Below are 21,561 nucleotides of genomic sequence, written 5' to 3'. Positions count from 1 at the left end.
GTGGCTGTTGGGGGCAGCTGGATCTGTTTCTCAGGTATCACTTAAAGTTCACTGCACAAGGGCACAGAGACAAAGACAGAGTGCTCACACACACACACACACACACACACACACACTTGAAATACTTCATGAGTACCGTAAACATGAGATAAATTATGTTCACAAAGGATGTAAAACATATAACATTGGTCATCTCCTTCAAACACTGACACACGCAGAATGAACTGATGCCAGGTCAGTTTGTCGGGGAGGCATTGCTCAATGTAAAGATCAGCAGAGCAAAGCTATTTCTGTTGAGAAAAACTGACATGAGCAGTGTTGGGAATACTGAGGAAAAAATTTCTTGAGTGATCAGAAACCATTTTTATGTCACAGACCAACAAACACCTTTATACACTTAGATATATCACATACAGACACAGTATATAAGGGAAGGAAGGAAAAGAAGATAGAAGAAAAAAAATTGTCTGTCTGTTCCAGCTCAGCAATCAGGACTCCCAGCCTCTCGGTACTCTGGCTTACCAAATTGACAATTTTCTCAGTGTTATCCACAAAGACGCGAGGTGAATATATAGGCCTGAAGAGATGGCTCTCTGGACAAATAAACAGGTATTTATGCCCACACATACAAATAGAGTATGCACATACATGCACACAAACAGCAGTGAACCGCTGAAAAAAGTGGTTTTTGAGAGTGAAATAAAGACAGACAGAACAAATGTCTCCAAGGAAATGACAGGACTTTCCTCTCCTTCCTGCCTCTGTATCATTAGCACTGTGTGAACGTCTTCCTCAAGCACCCAGAGCAACAACTGCACTTCAGTGTGGTAGGCAAACTGCTCTGCGTCAGACTGTAAACCGCTCCAGCAGGTGGTGAAAACTGCCCAACGGATCACCGGCACCCAGTTACCCACCATCGAGAACATTTATCGCAAGCGCTGCCTGGGCAGGACAACAAACCTCCAAGGATGCGTCCCACCCTACAGTTACAGTATGTTCTCGCACCAGCAGGCTCAGGAAGAGCTTCTTCGCTGAACCCCACACCTTCACTCTAATAGCACCTTTGCACCCATACTGCACTGCTCACAGTACTTTAACATACAGTAGCTCACAAAAGTGAGTACACCCCTCACATTTTTGTAAATATTTGATTATATCTTTTCATGTGACAATACTGAAGAAATTACACTTTGCTACTATGTAAAATAGTGAGCGTTCAGCTTGTATAATGGTGGGGTCTTGCAGCAACCATTCTTTTTCAGATCCTCAGAGAGTTCTTTGCCAGTATGAGGGAGCATGAGAGCGATAACACCAAATTTAACACACCTGCTCCCCATTAACACCTGAGACCTTGTAACACTAACGAGTCGCATGACACCGGGAAAGGAAAATGGCTAATTGGGCCCAATTTGGACATTTTTGGGTGTACTCACTTTTGCTGCCAGTGGTTTAGACATTAATGGCTGTGTGATGTTTTATTTTGAGGGGACAGCAACTTTACACTGTTATACAAGCTGTTCACTCACTACTTTAAATTGTAGCAAAGTGTTATTTCTTCAGTGTTGTCACATGAAAAAATATAATCAAATATTTACAAAAATGTGGAGTGTACTCACTTTTGTGAGATACTGTATACATTATATGCACTAGTCATATTTTTGCAGACTGAACCCCTACACTTTTTAATAATGTTACTGTACATGTTATATGTATAAACCACTATATTTCTGCACTTCTGGTTAGATGCTAACTGCATCTGTACTCTGCATAATGATAATAAAGTTGAATCTAATCTAATTGTTCAGCCATGAGGCTCCACATTATAGGTAAATAAATGAATGCCGGTACAAAATACATTTAAATGATTTTGTATAACAAACAGCTTTTTGACTGTATACTGAAGAAGCTAAAGCCAGGATGATGAAGTGTTAGTGTGTGAGAGAGGTTAAAAAGGAAAAAAAGGCAAGAGGGTGGAGAGACTGGAAGCTGAAAAAGAGGAGCTGTTACTCCCTCTAGTGGTTCACCTCTTGCATGGTTCAGTGTAAAATGTCTCACACCAGGGTGAATTCACAATCCTCTTGATCTCATTGATTCAAATCACTATGCAAGTCCCATTTACGTGAAATGTAATGTCCAGAAATAAAACATGATTAACTTTCTTAATGATATTCAGCTACACAAGTTAAACAAAATGAAGAAGCAGTTGGGACCCAAACACTTTAAAATCCTTTGAGATTGAATGAAATGACTTGAGGGGCACATGATGACTACTAGTCCAGCTCCATTTGCTGGAGAATACTGTGTGATGCATTTGAAAGTGCCAATACGCCAGCGAGCAGACCTTTGAGTTTGGATTATTTTGTTAGATGTAGGCCTACTGTAATCAAAAGTCAAGAAATACCTTCTGTGCAAAAATCACAAGGGTTATTCTCTCAGACTCAAGAGGCTGAGTAGAACTTGTAAATGAACATCTTTAATTACCCAATCTACAATAAACTCCAGTGCCTTTTAGGAAAAAAGAAAGGAAGAAAGCCCTGAAGGCAAACTTCTCCCACATGTGATTGCAGGGTTTAGTTCTGACATTTAGTCCCAGTATTTTTTTTAGCTTGACCCGCACTAGGGACTGAAGGACTGGATATGTCGGCCCCAACTTTATATAAGTGTGACAGTACAATTCTTGAGTACCCCATTTAGTAATTACTTTTAATACAATTAATTTATTAATAATTAATAAAGGGAAATCTTTAAAGCTTTGGAGATAATCTTTACAGCTCAGATGAGGGGAACACCAAAAGTAAAACTAATGTTCAATTCAGTGCATAGTACATGGTTTAATGTAGCTTAATTAATATTGTAAAAGAAAACAATTTAATATTTACTAGAGATTCATCTGGAAAGTGTACTTTGAAATGATTATTTTATTGGAGATCTTGCCTGTAGGTGGCAATAAGTTCAAGCAAATTCATATCAAGCAGAAAGTCAAACACACACTGATAACAAAACATTTTATTAAACAAGAAGCGGGATGGTTTGTTTCCCTATATTCTATACATTATGTGCTATACAATGTAGAGGACAGACAGACAGACAGGGCAGGAGTGCTGACCCAGGTTCAGTTTGCTCCAATAAATCTTTCTTGTCACACACGTGCACGGAGGGACTCATTGTCAGAAGCAGTTAACTGGTCTAGTGACCATAAGCAGCACCGATTTTTCATTGAATTAAAATCAAAGACAAAAATCGAACATGGACCATCACTGCGCATATGTTAATGAGAATAATTAGAAGTAAATTAGTTTTTTTTAATGAACAGCACTACTTGAGACAACTCAAACTCAATTTATAACTCAAAATAAACTAATAAAAATGAGTTTTGGGGACCACACTGACCAACAACACTGGAGAGTTGTGGAAAGCTAATAATTTAGATTTTGATGTAGGTTTATTTACCAAGTTTAAAGTACATTAACCACATCCTTTAAACATGCCTGTGTGATGTCTGTTAATTGTATGTTTTTGCTTTTAGAAACATGCTCCCTGACCCAGGATCAGAGCTCCTGCAAGGTGAGATCAATGCTCACGGCTGTTCATACGGAAACGATTGTATACCTTGATGATTAAAATGCTACTTGACTTTCGAAATCTTAACAAGCATCTAGGCAAAAGGCATTTTTACTGTGTACTACAAAAGAAATCCAGCAAATAGTCGTGTCCTACCACAGCAATTAAGACAGAGATGATTATGCTTTTTTGATCTTAAGGTCTAATTTTCACTTCACAGGGTTGATTAGAAGTATAATTTGGAGCTGTCACAGACTTGTCTCAGACGGATGAAAGGTTGGACAGATATTTTTGGGTTTGGGTCAGGGTGACATTTTTCAGTCTGTGGTCAAAGGACTGCATACTGACTGTTTCTCCTCATCCATTTAAAATTCAAAAATGATTTTTATGGTACTAAACAGACCGTCTGAGTGAATCCAATTAATGAAAAGTGAACAATTTGGGGAGATGATCAGCAGCAACGATGCTACTTCACTGAACCAATTCCCCCTGGATACTGACAGCATCTTCATCTCATATGCACATGGGGCAAACCTCACTTACTTACACTACTAACAACACACTCTTCTGTATAACGTCGGAATAGACTTTTTTCAGAAAATAAACTGCCCAAGGTGACCATATAACCATTAAATTCGTAACACATGGACTTTAATTTAGAAATATTTACATTTTTTTTTAAAGAAAGTGAAACATTCTGAACATGTATAGTTCCTTTTGTTTATGCAAGGACAAGAAGTGAGGTTGTTGTGGTTGTTGAGAGGAGTGTTTCTTTGACATGAGCCATCTCTCATACAGACAGAAAAGCACCATCTGTAAACTAAGCAGGGAAACAGAGGGAAAGCACACTTAAATACAAACTCAACTCTTGATAACACTCTTTACATCAGTCGGTTCTCAGTCAAGGCAAAGCCAGGTGCTCTTTTGTTTTCTTTTGCCACACCGATGTAATGGAAAAAAACAACTACTAACATCAGATTAAAATATAAGGTGTAAACAATCAACAAAGGATTTTTTTTTTGTCTGTATGAGCCATGTTTGAATTCACATCACTGGAGTGTGTGTGTTGTGATTAGACAGCTGATCCGACACACTACAATAAAACCCTGGATTTGAAGGAGGACCGAGTGGAGAACTAGGGTTAGACCAATATACTGGTGTGCCAATAATGACTGATAAATATTAAATCTTCAATATGTTGACGGCCCCTGTCATACAGATTCAGTGCCTTGTACTGTAAATGCAGTTCTTTACCCACCTTAAAGAACAAATCTCCAGCAGAAACACCGTCTCTTATGGAATGAAATCAAATTTAATCAACAACTGCTACCAATACAAAAATTTAAAAAAATCTCAATATCAGACCCATATCGGTTGAACCCTAGCCAGAAGATGCAAAGCCACAGTTGTTGACGTGTAGAGATGCATATATATATATATATATATATATATATATATATATATATATATATATATATATATATATATATATATATATATATATATATATATATATATATATATATATATATATATATATATATATATATATATATATATATATATATACATACACACACACGTACATACATTTTTGCATAAACACTATGTACAGACATTGTGTGTTGGGACTAGATTTGGCAACCACGCTGAGAAAAGAGGTTTTGTTTTTCCTCATTAATAAGGCATGCCCTGTAAAGGGGCCCTGTCAGACTCGGGGAGATCAGTCTGACGGCAGCTTTTGTTTGCCTCCTCACACTCGGCCGGACAGTTTCCCCAAATTTACCTCACGCTTTTCGTAGATGTCGCCAACGATGAGATCTGAAGGTTTGAACTGACTGGACTTTATTCCATTGCGAGCCCACTCAGCCAACTTCACTGGAGCCGTCTGCTGTGATGTCATCACTTGGCGACCGCCGCTGCCGTGATACCGCAATGTTCAGAAAAGCGCTGGACCGCTCCTCCAAGGCATGACATCATCTCAATGTAAAGCACTTTAAAGTCTGCTGGCCCGGCCCGTCTCTGTGATGTCACAACTGCCCACTGTGATGTCATACCCCATGCTCCAATGACTGGAAGCCTCGTCTGGCGATGCCATCGTCGTCATGTCAGATGTTTGACAGCCGTCGCCCTCGGTTGGCGCCTAGTGAGGCGCGTAGCCTCGGCTCTCTGGCCCTGTAGACGAATTTGCGAGAAAACATTGGCATTTGAGTTAATTAGTTTTACTGACGAACAAACTTAAATTACAACTAAAACATCTGTGATTTAATCCAGTATTCTTCAGCACATCTGGAGTGAAGCTTCAATTGTGTTTGAAATTTTGGTATAGCACAAAGACAGAGATCATTTGTATTTTATAAACAACCTTTTGGGATAATACATTTAGGACAGGGATATAACAGGGATTTCTGTGACCTCAAGGAAGGTGCGTATTTCCTGTGCAGACTGAGCTTTAAAAGGGCAAACCTGTAGTGTTCATTGAAGTCCAGTCTGAAGCTGAGGAAACGTAGGCTCTCATCCGGACTTGTCATCAGCAACACCAGGAACTGCTGGACGATGCTCTGAGAGAAGGAGAGGGAGGCGTGGAAGGACGAATAGGTAAAAAGAGGACGTGAAAAAAGTGAAGGCACTGTAAAACAGCTGGGTGTGCCAAATGCAAATGATTGACAGCTGCTCCTGGAGGCAGCTCAGGCTGGTACCTGGTAGAAGTGGGTGAGGATGCGGAGCTGGGAGCGCATCTTTGGTATGGTTTCCTGGAACTCCTGAACCCTCTTCTTCTCCTCCGCTTCCTGTTCGGCCGTCACTCCCCACTGACCCTGAATCAGCAGACAGACGCAAATTAAGAAAGGACAGTAGCACACATTCAAGTACCATTATGTTCACATCATCCCGCCTTCTTTCTATTTGTATTTAGGGCATCTCCTCCTCTTCCTACCTCTTCCTCTCTCCGTTGCTTCTTCTCCTCGTACTGCAGTCGGAGGGCGAGTTCCTCCAGTGCCGAGCGGTAGAGTGAGTCCTGGGCATTCTGGAACTCGATGATCTGGTCAAATATGGCCCTCAGCTGGTTCAAAAGAGACTGGACGGACAGAGAGAGGCAGAGTTCAAGAAAGTGTGTGTGGACAAGGGGAGGCAGAAAAATCTGCCAAATAATTAAATGACATAGTGTGAGTGTGTTTTACCCTGCTGTTATTGTCCAGCAGGCATCTTGAGATGATGGTGTCAAGGAAGACGTCATGTGCAGCGATGATGTGGTCAAGGTCCTGAGCCTGCTGCACTTTGTTCCACAGCTCATCCCAGGAGCACTCCAGCACCTACACACACACACACACACACACACTTTACCAAGAGTATATGGGAATGACATTTGTCTTTTATTAAAAATCAGATATCATACAGTCTGTGTGGCGGTGGTGCCACCCTGTTTCCATCAATATGTTTTCCTTATAAGTCTCATAATTATTTGATCAGATATCTGAGTAGAGAAATCTTTTATTTACTGACTTTACTCAACAGTAAAACCTGCAGTTAAATCAGCCTCAGTCTCCTTTAAAAGAGATGCTAACGCGTCTAAAAGTCTGACTTTCAGAATTCTTTTAGTCGCACTGACTTTTATTGCAGCTGGTCCGGACATGAGTTTTTCTCAACGTACTATCAGTGTTGCATTTAGCAGACACAGCAGAACGGCTGTAATTACTTCTTTTTGCTGATGTTTACAGCCTGCGATAGTAACAGCTCTGCTAATGGTCTGACCTCAAAGGTGATGTAGTACTGCATTTGGTGGATGAAGTGGACCATCTCAGAGGCCAGGATGTGACACTGATGCAGCACACCGGACAACTCTGGAAGGTGAAAAGCGTAAATATAACAACAGGCTGCAGGTAAAAATAATCTATACAAACAAAGTTTTACCCTTTTAAGAAACAACAACAACAAAAATGGTAACAGATGTGTGTGTGTTTAAGTACCAGGCATGGTTTTGAGCAACTTGGCATTACACATCTGTCCCTTCCAGATGTCAGTCAGTGTGTACTCCATCCTCTTTGCCCTCCAAAGGAAATTAAACACACGCAGGTAGTGGCCCATGCACTCCCTGGTAAACACCTGAAAACACACAAATAAATACAGTAGATTTATGTCTGACAAGAGCAGCAACATATGGATGTTGAACAGACTGCCACAATTGTCCTGCAGAGATTGAAACATACACAATATGTTGGGAACTGTATTGAAAGTGTGTGTGTGGGGTACCGTAGCAATGGGTCCGTCCACGTGGTAGTCCAGACTGAAAACATCCCAGCCTGTATCACCAGGAGACACCTGGAGCCAACAAAAGACAGATGCCAACAGGGTAAGGACACGCTGAAGTCAGTCATGCCCCCCCCCACCACACACACACACACACACACACACACACACACACACACACACACACACACAAACACTCTACCTCTAGCAGGCGTACGTCCAGCCTCTTTAGAATCTCTGCATTGTCATACTGGGCGTTTGTGGCTCTGACTGCCGTCTCTAAGATACCCGTCAGGTTGTGTTGGTACAAAGTGGTGGCAGGACGCACCAACTCCGGCCTGGGATAAAATAATTTCAAAACAATAACATGAAACTACATTTTGTGTAATATTCTAATACAGTAGCAGATTTCTCATTTGTTATAAATGAAAAAATATATTAAAAGTATGTGATGCTAACTTGAGCAGGTCCATGAGATGTCTGATGAAGTCCCCCTGGCCCAGCAGCAGGTATCTCCTCATGGCCTGCAGATGCTCCAGGAGCAGGTAGTTGCGATTCAGAACGTCCAGCAGGTATTTGCTGGTATCAAAATAGGCAGCGTCGATCTTCTCCTGAAACTCCCCCTCTAGGTCGGACAGCAGCTCTGCAGCTGTGCGGAGAAAGAGAAGAAAAGGGTATTAGCAGGGTTAGGGTTTGTCAGTTATATTTTTTGTACCATAAATAATTAGCATTGACTAAATATTGGAAACCCCATGTTTACCTATCCTTCATTTTGTATAGCTGCTTTGTGCATATGTTGCATCACTTATTTTGGCAGTTTTTACAGAAAAAACAAGCATTCAGTACTTTCTATGATATTATATTATGTGCTGTGCTATAAGTTCAATAACTAGACAACAAAAGTAATGTATTTCCTATTTACGCGTGGGTGAACAAAAAAAAATGGAAAAGAAAAGACAGGCAAAGTGCTAAACGTCTGATGCAAATACAAGATATAAGAGCGTGATGCCCTTCAACAGATACAGTAAAAGCTGCAGATCTAACTGGTCAGATAAAGTCCTACAAACTCAATCAATAGAACATGGCTAAGAATACTTAGAGGAGGACAAGGCCAGTGAGCGGTAAGAGCATCGATCATTGCCAGTCCATCGGCCTACGTCAATGTAACAATATCAATACAATGAGGACGAAACTAAATAAGGGGCTTCTTATTGGGCAATGATGTTGTTACTGCGCTTGAGTCAAAAATAACACTTAAGAAGAAAACAATAAAGAGCACCAATGAAGCCAGCAATAGCATCAACACGTTACACGTTCAGCATACTCTAGTGTTCTTCTTAATGTTATTTGTACTTTGACTTATATTTTCTAAAGATAAATGTGCAAACAAACAGTTCCAATCCTAATTATCTTCAGAAACCACACACAGATATAAACGTGCTGTGAAACTGTTATACTAAACACAGGAGTGAGAGACTGAGGCTCCTACCGTCTTTGGGTGTGTCTGCCGACTTGGATGCTGCCGTGATTTTGCCCGGCGGCGTTCTGTCGTGACAAACCTGATGCAGGAAGTTGATGGATTTACCAATCAGCAGAACCTGGAGGAGAGAGAGAGAGGGGTAATGAGTTGATATGACTTGAGGTAAACACGGCGCCTGGAGATAACAGATGCGTCATAGTGTGTGTATGTCTGTGTACCTTGCGGGCCTGGTCCATGGTGATGAATGAGGGGATCATTGACTTCCTGAGGGAGTACTTGTCGTGCCACAGGCGGTCTGTCTTCACGTTGGGGTCTGATGCTACAAAGAACTAAAACAAACAAACACACACACACACACACACACTGGAAAGTTCAGGTGCGGTGACTGGGGTCTATATTGGAGATGCTGAATAATTGTAATTTAATTTTAATTTATATACTGTTGATTTGATTGTCCTGAGCCTGAATGGATTCAGATGAAACTTTTGAAGAGAGGAAAGTTAAGACTCAAACAGAATAAGTAGCACTATGGACAGAGTGTCACATTCGATTAGATTGCCCGTTTACTTCAGGAGATTGATACAGTAGCTTCAGATACCTTTCTAATGCTGAAGGCTGCATACTCGCTGCGCGCCGATACATTTTTGAACCGACTCCAACTGTCAGCTTCACTATGAATCCATCACTACCAAGCACTTTCCCCACAACCTATTAGCTGATATAAGAGACGGCAGAGAACGCTACTGTCAACACCTCAAACCTGCGTTTTAAATTTCAGTTACTATACAAGTTTCAGGTCGTAGTAAAAGTACTAACAGTAACAGCCAACAACAGTGTAAGTGGGAAAAGCAGCAGTCACAGTATAAATGAGCTGATGTGGTTAAAATTAAATATTAATAAGAATATTTTCCCTAAATTAATCCCAAAATGGCACATGCATAACAATTTTTAGATTATAATTTGCTTGCTAAATCAAGTCAAATTCCTTTATGCAGTGTTTCCTCTATATGCAGAATCACGACCGCCACTAGTAAAATTTCCCACGATCATTAAACTATGCGCTACAAATGTTTGCACTACGGCAGCACTCAATGCTCGGCTCGCTTCCTCTCCTCGTTCTATGCAGAACATACGTGAGAGATGGTGTTATAAAAGCAGCCTAACTCTGAATCAGGAGGTGCGTAGCGAGTGTTTGACTGTCCAAGCGGCAGAAAGTGAGAGGAAAATATTCTGGCAGTCAATTTGTCGTGCCGAAAAGTGATGTTTGGTAGGCCTGTGTGTAATATCTTTGTTTATATTTGGAAAACGGGCTGTAATTAACATGACTCACTGCCAACTTACATATAAAATGAAGACAATTTTGCAATTATCCTTATGACTCTACATTATTTTACTTGCTGTGTAGGCCTACTAACCAATCCACTCTTTTTTACCTGTTAAAATACCTTTAAATGGCCAATACAACTCATAAAATGCAGTATTTCACTTGCCAGAAAATTACTGAAGCCTTTTGTCATTGACTGAAAGGTTATTTCTGCCCTGAAATTAGTTGATTTCATTCAGAAGAGTTATATTTGACAGATTATAGCTCACCTAGTACTTTTTACATCTTAAAATATCTTTAAATGGCCAATAAAACCCATAAAATGCTGTAGGCTATTTCACTTGCCAGAAAGTGATTGAAGAGACTGTGCAATACAGCTCCAGCAGACGGCAATAAGTTTTTGGCAGAGGATCACTTTTCGGCACGACACCTGTCAGCGCTAAGCAGCTACATAGCTGCTATGTAACTTAACATTAGCTCAATTTATAGAAAGTAACTGGAAGCTGTATTTTATTACTGCCTACATGTCCAATGTTGAGAACACCAGGGACAAACTTAGAGTAAACTGGTATAGCCTACAGCTCTGTCCTGTACAGACTGGTTCATCCTAAATTATTTTTCAGGTTTCAGATGAGTCTGAAAAAGTGGTTGTTAGGAAAAGAAAGTATGGTGGTGACTGGAGGAGCTGAGGTTAGTAAAGCAAATTAGTGATGCAAACTAGTCCTTTTAAGCTAATGAGGAGACGTTTCTTTTTGGATTTTAATGTGCAAATAAAATGCACCTCAGAAGGGAGGAGGTTTCTCATGTTGCCTATTTTTTATAATTAATGTCTAAAGATAAATGTCAAAAGCTGTAAAATGAAGACACAAAAGGCAAACATGAACAGTCGTATCTATAATGATTCTGAGGTCATATTAACAGAGTTTTCCCGCCGTTAAGGCTTAGAGGTGATGCCTAAAACATGCTGTGCCATCAGTGTAAAATCACTGTGGAGCAACAGAACCAACCAAATTACTTTCTCCAGATCTAAAGGTTGTAGTTCCTCCCCAGTAGACTGGGTGTTGTTTATTTATTATCTGCTCTAGCTTTTCCAAATATTTGTTCAGAGATATGGTGAAAATAATGGCCAATATGATATGGAATTACATATTTTTCATTGGAAAACATAAAATTGTCTAGGGGGAGGACCCCCAAACCCCCCAACCAACACCAAAACTTTCATCTAATTTTGCTTCACCTCTGCTGCTACAACTCCATCCTAGGGGAAACACTGCTTTATGACCTGCTTGGTTAATGAAATTAGTTTCTAACATGTTTAATTTTTCTCAAGAAAATGGAAAAGGTATCCTTATGCGTAATCTGATCTTTTTTTAGAATGGTATGTGAATAGAATAGGTGCTGTGTCCAAAACCTTCCGATTGGCTGTGCGGAGGTTAGAAAGATGCCAGGTTTTTGACTCCTTTTTTGCGCTCTTTTTTTTTTTTTTTTTTTTTACACAATTCCTGCCATTTTTCATGTGAACAACTGAGTGCACTATGAATCTCTCCCACGAGAGAAAATGTCTGAAAATGTGCGGCGTTCTCCCTGTATTTAAACAATACAGAGTCTCCTCCCTCTCTGTGACAGCTGGCTTTTCACTCCGCTTTCCAAGTGTGGCCGTTCTGAACTACCATGAACACTTTTGATTCTCACTCACAAACGGGGTTCATTAATAAAGGTGCACACTGTCAAATGTGTTTTAAGAGAAGAAAATATATTTTCCTCATATGCAAACAGCCATTTGAAGCTACAAATACACTACAAGAGTGTCACTTGCTTTTTCAGACTAGCACACAGTTACTGCTGTGTCATGGCACTATCTAAAAAAATTTCACACTTACTCCATAATTATGGGTGTTTTTATTCATTTCCCTCCTGAAAGGTGCAATAACAGTGTCCCGGTGTTCTTAAACACAGCACTTAAGACCAGACTCTGGGGATGACTAATGGTTAATGCTGGACACATAAATACTGCGAGTAAGAGAGAAACAGAAAGAGAGGAAGGGCAGGGAGGAGTAAAGGAGAAACATCCATCACGGAGCTCTCCATTACACTCCTCTCATCAGTCCTCATTTAAGAGGCTGTCCTGCCTCTCTTCTCTTCATCTCCCTCCTCCTCTCAGTAATGTTCTTTCTCATTGGGGTCAAACATCAGAGCGGTTAAACAATGACCAGTAAATTCCTGCTGGACCTCTGGGAATGGAGGCATTTCTTTTGTCAAGCTTTTGGACACATTCAGGGCCGATTATAACCACAGATTTCCTCATCTGACTCCACCAATGCTATACAGGTGACCGTTGTGTGTGAGGATTTTCAAGATCAACTCAACAAAACTAATGTGGATGGAAAAGATCAACAAAGACGAGTGTGTGCACCTCGTGGTAGGTATCTTCCAGCTCTCCATCATAGATCCACCTATACAGGAAGTTGAGGATGGGGTGTGACACCAGGCTGAGGATGTGTTGAACCAGCGCTCTCATCTGTGGGTCTCCTGTTTTCCCATAAGAATGGACCGCCGAGGCCAGCTCACCTCCTTTACGACCTGACACAGACAAACAGAATGACTCAAACAATGTAGGGACGTCCTATTCACCCAACAGTACACCGCTACAAAACCAAATACAGCACACACACACACACCCCCACACACCTAATCACACCCCCAACCCACCTTGGCAGAAGTCAACAAGAGCAGCCAGTGTTTTGAGACGGACTTTGGGGTCGTACATCCAGACCAGCAGCCTTCTGAGAGTCAGACTGCTCTCTGTGCACACGTTCACACCCTGCTCATCCTCCACCTGCAACTACAACACACACAACACACACAAGTAGGTCTTGAGGAAATCATTTTATTTGACTGAATCTTCCTCCACACTTGAAGTGATGTGTTGTTTAGGAGTGGGAAAGTGAGTTTTGTTTCAATAACAATGTCACTATCCATTTGATCTTTTCTGTCACTTATAAACATCATCTCTCTGTATGCATTGACCTGCCAAGCACTGCTTGATCCCTGTACCTGGGAGTGGAGGACAGACAGCAACCTGTAGTACTCCTTCAGCTCCTGGTGGAGCGAGGCACAGAAGCTCTGAGGGGAGGAGAAGGGATTGAAAAATATGTGTTAGCGGAGGATCCTCATAAGATAATGGATGCATACGTCAATCACAGACGCACCTGTCCGACCAGTCCGAAGGCCCGGTCGAGGCTCCTGGCGTCGGTGTACTTCCTGACTTTGTTGTGGAGCCAGCCGAGCTCGGCCAGTCTGCTGCTGGTGTCTCTCAGGGACTTGCACAGCACCACCTGGTGAGGCACAGCACGCATTACACACAAACACACACAAGGCACTATATCCCCCTTTTGTTTATATTGTTCTTTTGATAAACAGGAAATAGAGAATTTCATCCTTTTTTGTGTGTGTGAACAAAACTCAGGACAGTCCTGATCCCTGAGTCCTTTAATAGTTGCTTTCTGCTGTTGAATCTGACATTTATTATTATTAAGGTAAATTTTTTACATAAGAATACAGCTGCATTATGCATTCTTTGGCAACAGCAACATAGCTAGCTCTTCATCTTCATCAAATGAAGGTAAGACACACTAATAGACACTGATTGAGATTATATTAAGTTCTGGACCTTGGAAAAGGTGCAATGTGCAACTTCTTGCATGAACAAACTCCAGCAAAAACAATCTAGTGGACAGTTTGTCACGTTGTTTCACCTTGTTGTTGTTTGTCATTAAATGATGTGGTAACCATAACCACAGATATAACAATAGTAATTAGCATTATCTTAGAGATTACTGTAATTTATCATGAGACCACTTTGACTGGTGGAGACTTCAGATTTAATGATGCATTGAATTTATTTTCTGCTTAACAAAACCTCTCATCCAGAGAGTTTTACAGAGAGAAGTTAAGTGGCCCACGACGAGTCCAAAATATCTCCATCCTTGACTCATTTATCTCCGGTCTCAGTGGCTCCTGCTCCATCAGGACAGTGACAGCAGATTGACTACAAGTCTATGTTTAGCACAACAGAGAATATGGGACAGGTTACATCTAAGGCCTTCCTATCGATAGACATGAGAGGAGGAGGAACGGGGGGGGGGGGGGGGGGGGGGGGGGCAGAGAAAAGAAAACAGAGGTCGATGTGGCTCGGGAACCAAAGAGCTTCCTATTGATCTGTTGAATGTTTCTTTTAAAGTCATATCAACAGCAATTATCTTGATATCATATCAGCTACTCTCAGTATGTGCTGGAAACTAATTCTTTCCAAAAGAAGATAGTGAGATACTAGAACAGCCCGTTTTAATGTTGGACATGTTCTCATCTTAAATTTTTTTTTTAATAAATGATTTCGATTTAAATGATCAGATTCTCCATGTGTTTTAAATGTGAAGCTGCATTTCATTTTACAAATGATGTTTCTTGTTCATTTATGAAATCTAAAAACATCAGAATACTGGAAATAAATTATGAGGGGAAAAAAGAAAACAGTGATGCTGAAACGAGTGGTCAATTAATTAACTAGGTGATCACAGAAAATTAATTAACAACAGTTCTGATAATCACGCAAACATTAGCTTTTAAAATGAGGATTTGCTGCTTTTCTCTGTTTAGATCAATGTAAATGTAATATTCTTGGTACGGCCAAAACAAGCAATTTGAAGACACTTTTGGCTCAGGTGATTTTTCAAAAATTGTGGACAGTTTTTTTAAAAGGGATTGATAAAAAAAAAAAAAGACTGATTAATAAAATAAAGGTTATTTGCTACCCTAGGTAGAAGCATAGTGGAAATAATAACACAGCTCCCATTTGTCCCTCCCTGCACTGTAGCAGTGGTTCTGGGATGATGATGACCTGGACAGCACTGTAAGGTCACTCTGGGTAATGTGCGCGACCTGCTGAACTGATCAGTCTAGACGCAGGCTCAGGTTACCTTGCTGTCTGTTTTGTAGCAGTTATCCTGGACGCTCATCTTGATGAACTTGCCATCGATTCCCTGGAAGACGTAGAGGATGTCCCGCACCAGCGCTGCCTCGCTCACCTCTCCTGCACCGACATAGGACAGAGAAGTTATTGTACGTTAAGAACACAGGGAATGCTCTCAGTTTTAAATGAAAGCAGAAGTTTAGCAGAAGTTTAGGCTATGATCTGCATTTCTCTGAAAAATAAATCACGTCATCAACATGGAAAAAGGAAAAAGGTTCTGAAGAATCAGGACCTTTTTTGGCCGGAAATTATGTTGGTCTGCATACAGGCATAAAGTCTCTCACCGTCTCTGCGAGGATGGACCACTCTGGTGGAGAGAGCTGGAGGTCCAACGGGGGGTCGAGAGGGGAGCGGGCCCAGAGCAGAGGAAGGGGAGCAGCTTACAGGAAGAGCCCAGGCTAGCCGGGAGCCCAGAGGCTGACCGCCTCCTGCTGCAGACTGAAGGGGTTGACTGAAACACACACACACATTTACTGTTGCTCTGAGGGTCTAAAATGTTGCACTGAAATGTCCTTTTACTAACAACTGGATATGATATGAATACATTAAGCAGTTTCTTTGCTTTGTATGAACAATTCTACATTTTAGTATAAATAATTACAGTTTCATGCTAGGGCTGGGCTTTATGGCCAAAAATGTTATCACGATGAAAATAATTAATATCATTCGATATCGATAATTATCATGATAAATGTCAAATCATTATTTCTTTCAAGTTTAAAGATAATTTTTTCAACTAATATGCGTGAGTAAAATTAGGTGAAATCTTTTTTTCAGTCCCCTTTTCTCAACTAAATAAATATCTTAATAAAAACTAAGTGCTAATTCATTTGTGATTCAAATTAATTAAATCAAACATTTATTGAACATTTGTTATATTGAAAGTGAGAAAAATTATATTGCAATAATTATCATTATTGTTTTATTGCTCAGCCCTATTTCATGGTCAAAATCCTTGAGGTCAAACTTCTGAAATTACTCTTTTTTTTTTTTTTGTTATTATTCAAAGAAAGTGCCGATGTGCCAACGCACAACATAAAAGCACTTTCTCCAGATTCAAGGCTACCGACACACAAAACCTTCTTCTGTTAGACAATGCACTCCGAACAGCAAATAAACTCAGTTAAAAAAACCAACATTTTGAATAATTAAAGCACAACTACTGTGTGTTTCCCAGATTATAAGTTATATTGGAATGCTGTGAGACCTTTTTTCCATGTTTGAGTGAGTGAGGATTTATCCTTTCACAACTAAAATGTGAACCCAGACAGCTCAATGATAATTTGTAACTGAAGGACTCCTGCATTATTAATAAGGATATGTGGAATTAAATGGCCTTCTGATGCCTCATAAAACAGATTTATCAGAGGTCGAGCTGAGAGGCAAGCTCATCTTCTGGTGCTAATTGATGCTTCCTTTATCTGGAGTGTTTTTACAGGAAGAGCCTGATCAGATAAATAACCCTCTCCTCCCCAGAGCCTTTCAGGTGAAACTGCCAAAACACGGCTGACAAGTGTGACTGAAGTAATGAAGTGTGAGCCATTTAAATTTTATTATTAAATGAATCAGACTGTGTCAGATAGGTGTCAATTGCATTAGTAACTATATTGTAGGGTGTTCATGTTATTTTGACCACCTTCATACAGTATGTGGCATAATGTTGGCTTGTGGATCAAAGTGGTGTTTAAGTGCATTTAGAGTTGAATAAAGTCTACCCATTAAGATCCATTTAAATTGCCTGCACAGTGTGAGCCAAAGTATCCGCTGTACATCTACTGTACTGATCGACAACATTGCTGCTGAGAAGTTAAAATTTTTTTTCTTTTAAAAGATACAAAAGTGTGTTTTCAACGGGTTTGTTTGTGCAGGTATCTGGTATGAAAATGCTCACCCGGCCAGCAGCGACTGCGGAGTTGCCGTGGGCCCGTTCAGTGTGTAGACTCCCAGGCTTGAGATGCCACTGGTCCCCACGCTGGCTGACAGACCCGCAGTCCTCTCCCCATAGCCCAGGGCCAGGCTCTGGGGCCGGGTGCAGTAGAACGGGGTGGAGTGGGCGTCCCTGGGGAGGGCCTGGGCAAAGAGTGCCCCATAGTTTCCAACCTGGGAAGGACAGGGACATGGTGAGAGGGTTATTATTATACTATTAGTACTATAAAACTCATACAGGACATGAGAGAGGAAAGACAAGACTTTCAGACTTTGTGCATGTGTGTGTGTGTGTGTGTGTGTGTGTCTCCCTCACCCTACTGGACGGTTTGCGGGGATCTTCAGAGAGGCTGAGCAGCAAGTAGAGAACAGACCAGCGATGCTTCAGAACACACTGTCAAACAGGAAACACACCACGGAAACATAAAGTCAGCAAAACATCGTCATCTTCAGTTAGGGACATGGCAGAAAATATCCTTAATTAATATTGAATGTTATATATATAATTATTACTATGTAAATAATGTGACAAAAACTACACTGTCCGTCCAAATGAAAACCATATTTAATTGTCCCGTTTTAGTTCAGGCAGGAATGCAGTCGTGAAAGAAACACAAACACCAACCTGTGTCTGAAGTTTTCTGTGCAGCTCAGAGAACAGAGCAGCGTCTGCTTCTCTCCTCTGCTTCAGCACTGCGACAGCATGGAAACAAAATCAGTCAGTCGGGATGTTTGGATGTCCAAACGACAGTAGGGAAGCTTCTGAAAGTTTCCCACAGTAATATCTCACTTCAACAGATCCTGTCATTCCCTGCAGGATTTGCACAGGTTTTTAAAATACGATAAAGTTTTGTTTTTTGCATCACGTGTGGTTTACAACTACATAAAGAAAGAAACCTTTTGCCTCATACATTCCATTAGGGATTTAAACATGGCTAACTTAAAGTGCAGAGTAAGGCAAAAGAAAGAAGGAAATTAATTGCTGAGGAACATGGGGTCCTGTGTTTAGAAAAGCAGACAGGATGCACTGGGCACAGCTCGCTCTGTTCTGCAGCATAAAGAAACCTGTCATCACACTGTGAATAAAAGAAGGGCTCTCATGTCTCATATTCACAAGACGTTCATCAATTTAAGAGCCTTTCAGACCTGAACAAACTCAGGAATCCCTGTCTACATTTAAAAAAGAAGGGAAGGGATGACAGAAACTAACTTTTGACAGAACAAAAATTTCCGCTCAGCCCTGCATTAACATCTAGCTCTGGTATGACATGCCACAGTCTTCTGCAGATGGTTCTGTTGGTATTACTGGGATAAATTATTTTATATGAGTGAACTCGTGATTCTAGTTAAACTAAGTATTTGATTTAATCACATCAGGACTCACTATATAAATCCACAGGAACAACCAGGAACATAATTTTTTTTTTTCAGCAACTCCATAACCACAAAAAATATTTACTAAATACTCCGGAAGACCGGAGATAATATGCAGCAAGTGTTTCGGTTTTATTTTCTGCATCAAAGCTCAGATTGATGTTCTGCCACTAATGGTGTTACATTGGCTACTATGAAAATCCACTGCGATTTGCTTTTTATGGTGCAACAAGGAGTTTGGACTTTGTGGAGGGGCTCTAACATAAAAGGTGACACATGGAGCTCCTATACAAAACCAGCTGACAGATTTGGCTGGTGGATGGTACTGCAGGTTAATGATGGAAATTAGTTCCTCACATCTGTTACAGTAGTCCTGTAACATATAGTACACGTGTTTCGTCATAGGGAGATAGAGGCACTTACATTCTTTCCTGATCTTCTCTGACACCAGGAACTCGTCTCGTTCAATACTGGGGGCGTAGTTACTGCCAATGACTCGCACTGCGTACTGGAACTGGGGGGCAACTTCAGCTGGAGAAATAAATAAGACGCAATGACTAAAGGTAAATTAGAAGCACTTTCAAATAATGTAGAAATCATCAACAGCTGTGACCAGAAGTTTAGGGGGGGGGGTTACCCAACATTTTCCCATTCATGTCGCTTCAAAAAGTTACAACACTTTCAACTTAAGATACTAGGATGCTGGAGAGAATGTGCTAACTTATTGCTTTGAAAATGGTTGTGACTAATGGGATCAAATTAACGTTACTGTGTCTAACACTCTGACTTTGGATTAAAAAACTGCAGCCCACATTTTTGTCAACACTGCCAAACTGCGAAGCTTTGGCGTCTTTGATCACGGGGTAATAGCTGCAATCGGGTCAAAGTGACTGAAAAATACAGGACACGTTGATATTCTTACGCCTATGTCGCTATCTCTGATCAAACATGCTAACCTCCCTCTCAGATGGCAGCGTCCAACAGGGGCCTGCAGCTAGCAAGACACAAGTGCATTCAATCACCATGCAAACAGTGTGTGGGTCAGCGTGATAGCTAACAAGCTAATAGACTGAAGCTTTATCATATCAAAGCTAACGGTTTAGTACAGTAACAGCTGGAGGTACAACGAAGCTGTTAAGCGGGATGTGCAGTGTATGAGTAAGCCCATTGGCTGACAGCTACGCGGACCTAGCTCCGCTACGTGCCGTTGTCCAACACAGCTAAATGATATCAAAATCAATTTAATCAGTCTAAGATTCAAGTGTGTGCTTGTAAACTCACAAGGCAGATTATCAAATGAATAATACGCTCTGTTTAATTCGGCATATGTTCAAAAGACCAAGCAACTTTAATACCAGTAAAATTTCAACCTTTTCCTACAACTTCCCGTCTAAAATAACCCACCGGGTTCAGTCGGCGCAACAGAGTAAATAGTTTCATTTATACCAAAGTGTGTACTTTCTGGTATGAAAATGATAGCCGAATTTGCCAGTAGATGATACAGATTCAGCCGATGCCTTTACTTGATGTGTAACACATGTACGATTTGCATTTGGAAAAGCAAAGTTAATGAGCCGAATTTTTGAATGAGGTTCGCTGTGACATCTCCTCTTGCACATAATGCTACCCGTACTAGCGCGTAACATGCTACTGTTCACTGATGTACCTTCGCTTTTCCCCGTGATTCTGCAGCAGAGGCTCTGGAGAAGCACGTTGGGTGATTTCTGATCCAGGGTCGCCATACTGTTGTGGTTATCTTTGCGCGCGTTGCCCGATAACTGAATAAATGCCACTGTATGATTCTGAACTAACTCCAGTCTCCCACTACGAACAACGCCATTTTCACAGGTTAAGTCAAGCTGGCAGGACGCAGGAAGAATATGACCGCAACTAGCGCCACATTTCCGCCAAAGTAAGAGCATTTCATTTCTCACTCTGTAACAGCCTGCACCACTATCAGAAATTTCTTTCCAAATTGTATATTCTTCTTTCTGAAAAAAGTATTCTGAAGGAATCACAGCTATACAACATAGCAACAACATCCACCTAACTGATTATTGTCTGTCTCCAATCAATAGAAAAACCACTGGCATTTGGAAGGTAATGGAGGACAGGCTACAGAAATAAGACAAAGGTATTACTTTTAAAATATAGCCTGTTTATACATGTGTATACAGATCATATAAGAAGAAATTAAAAAAAAAAAATCTTAATGAAAACTGATTGATGTAGAGTATGTACCTGTGTGTGCACTGGTCACCTCCTGTAAACCAGCAGCATTCACAATGTAATTTAAATGGATACTCTCCCGTTCTAAGAGCTATTGCAGGTTAATTACACATTTGGTGTGACGACGTGTGTAGTTGTGACACCACGATGGTGGAACGAGCTACCACAGGCCATCAGAGCAGGGGCGTCCCTCTCTAACTTCAAGAAGCTCTTGAAAACTCATCTCTTCCAACAACACTTTCTCTTTTAACACATCTAACTCCTAACCGCTAACATTCAATTCCTGTGCTCTTCTTCTTCTATCCTCTTACAATTCTCTTGTATTGATTGCACTTTTTTGTTAACTCATAGCCTACTTCCTTCCCTAGGTATCATCAATGGGGTAACCATTGA

At 40.8% G+C, this 21,561-nt stretch overlaps 1 protein-coding gene across 1 annotated transcript; it reads right to left on the bottom strand.

Moving 5' to 3' along the window:
* Positions 1-5,103: 5,103 nt before the first annotated feature.
* Positions 5,104-20,795, bottom strand: tubgcp3 (tubulin, gamma complex associated protein 3). Its single transcript, XM_038719356.1, has 23 exons — positions 20,606-20,795; positions 19,363-19,470; positions 18,191-18,258; positions 17,882-17,959; positions 17,531-17,739; positions 15,924-16,090; positions 15,587-15,699; positions 13,820-13,945; positions 13,665-13,733; positions 13,320-13,452; positions 13,024-13,190; positions 9,505-9,615; positions 9,296-9,404; positions 8,266-8,455; positions 8,009-8,144; positions 7,810-7,878; positions 7,527-7,662; positions 7,312-7,400; positions 6,741-6,872; positions 6,497-6,637; positions 6,261-6,377; positions 6,028-6,122; positions 5,104-5,736 (listed from the first exon to the last, which is right to left on the bottom strand). Exons 1-23 carry the CDS (start codon positions 20,679-20,681, stop codon positions 5,670-5,672), a joined length of 2,706 nt encoding a protein of 901 aa, XP_038575284.1. The 5' UTR covers positions 20,682-20,795; the 3' UTR covers positions 5,104-5,669.
* Positions 20,796-21,561: the final 766 nt, after the last annotated feature.

This window comes from Micropterus salmoides, unplaced genomic scaffold, assembly GCF_014851395.1.
Source record: "Micropterus salmoides isolate LMB-PRFRI ecotype aquatic unplaced genomic scaffold, ASM1485139v1 Ms_hic_scaffold_1, whole genome shotgun sequence".
Classification (NCBI taxonomy): domain Eukaryota; kingdom Metazoa; phylum Chordata; class Actinopteri; order Centrarchiformes; family Centrarchidae; genus Micropterus; species Micropterus salmoides.
This window is presented reverse-complemented; position numbering and strand designations above follow the sequence as displayed.

Bases quoted from the DNA above. Each gene is read 5' to 3' on its own strand.
- tubgcp3 (XM_038719356.1), bottom strand. From the start codon at position 20,681: ATGGCGACCCTGGATCAGAAATCACCCAACGTGCTTCTCCAGAGCCTC. The intron at 8,456-9,295 runs GTAGGAGCCTCA...TTCTCCGCACAG, and splicing joins GGCAGACACACCCAAAGACG to CTGCAGAGCTGCTGTCCGAC. The intron at 7,879-8,008 runs GTAGAGTGTTTG...TGTTGGCTCCAG, and splicing joins TGGACGTACGCCTGCTAGAG to GTGTCTCCTGGTGATACAGG.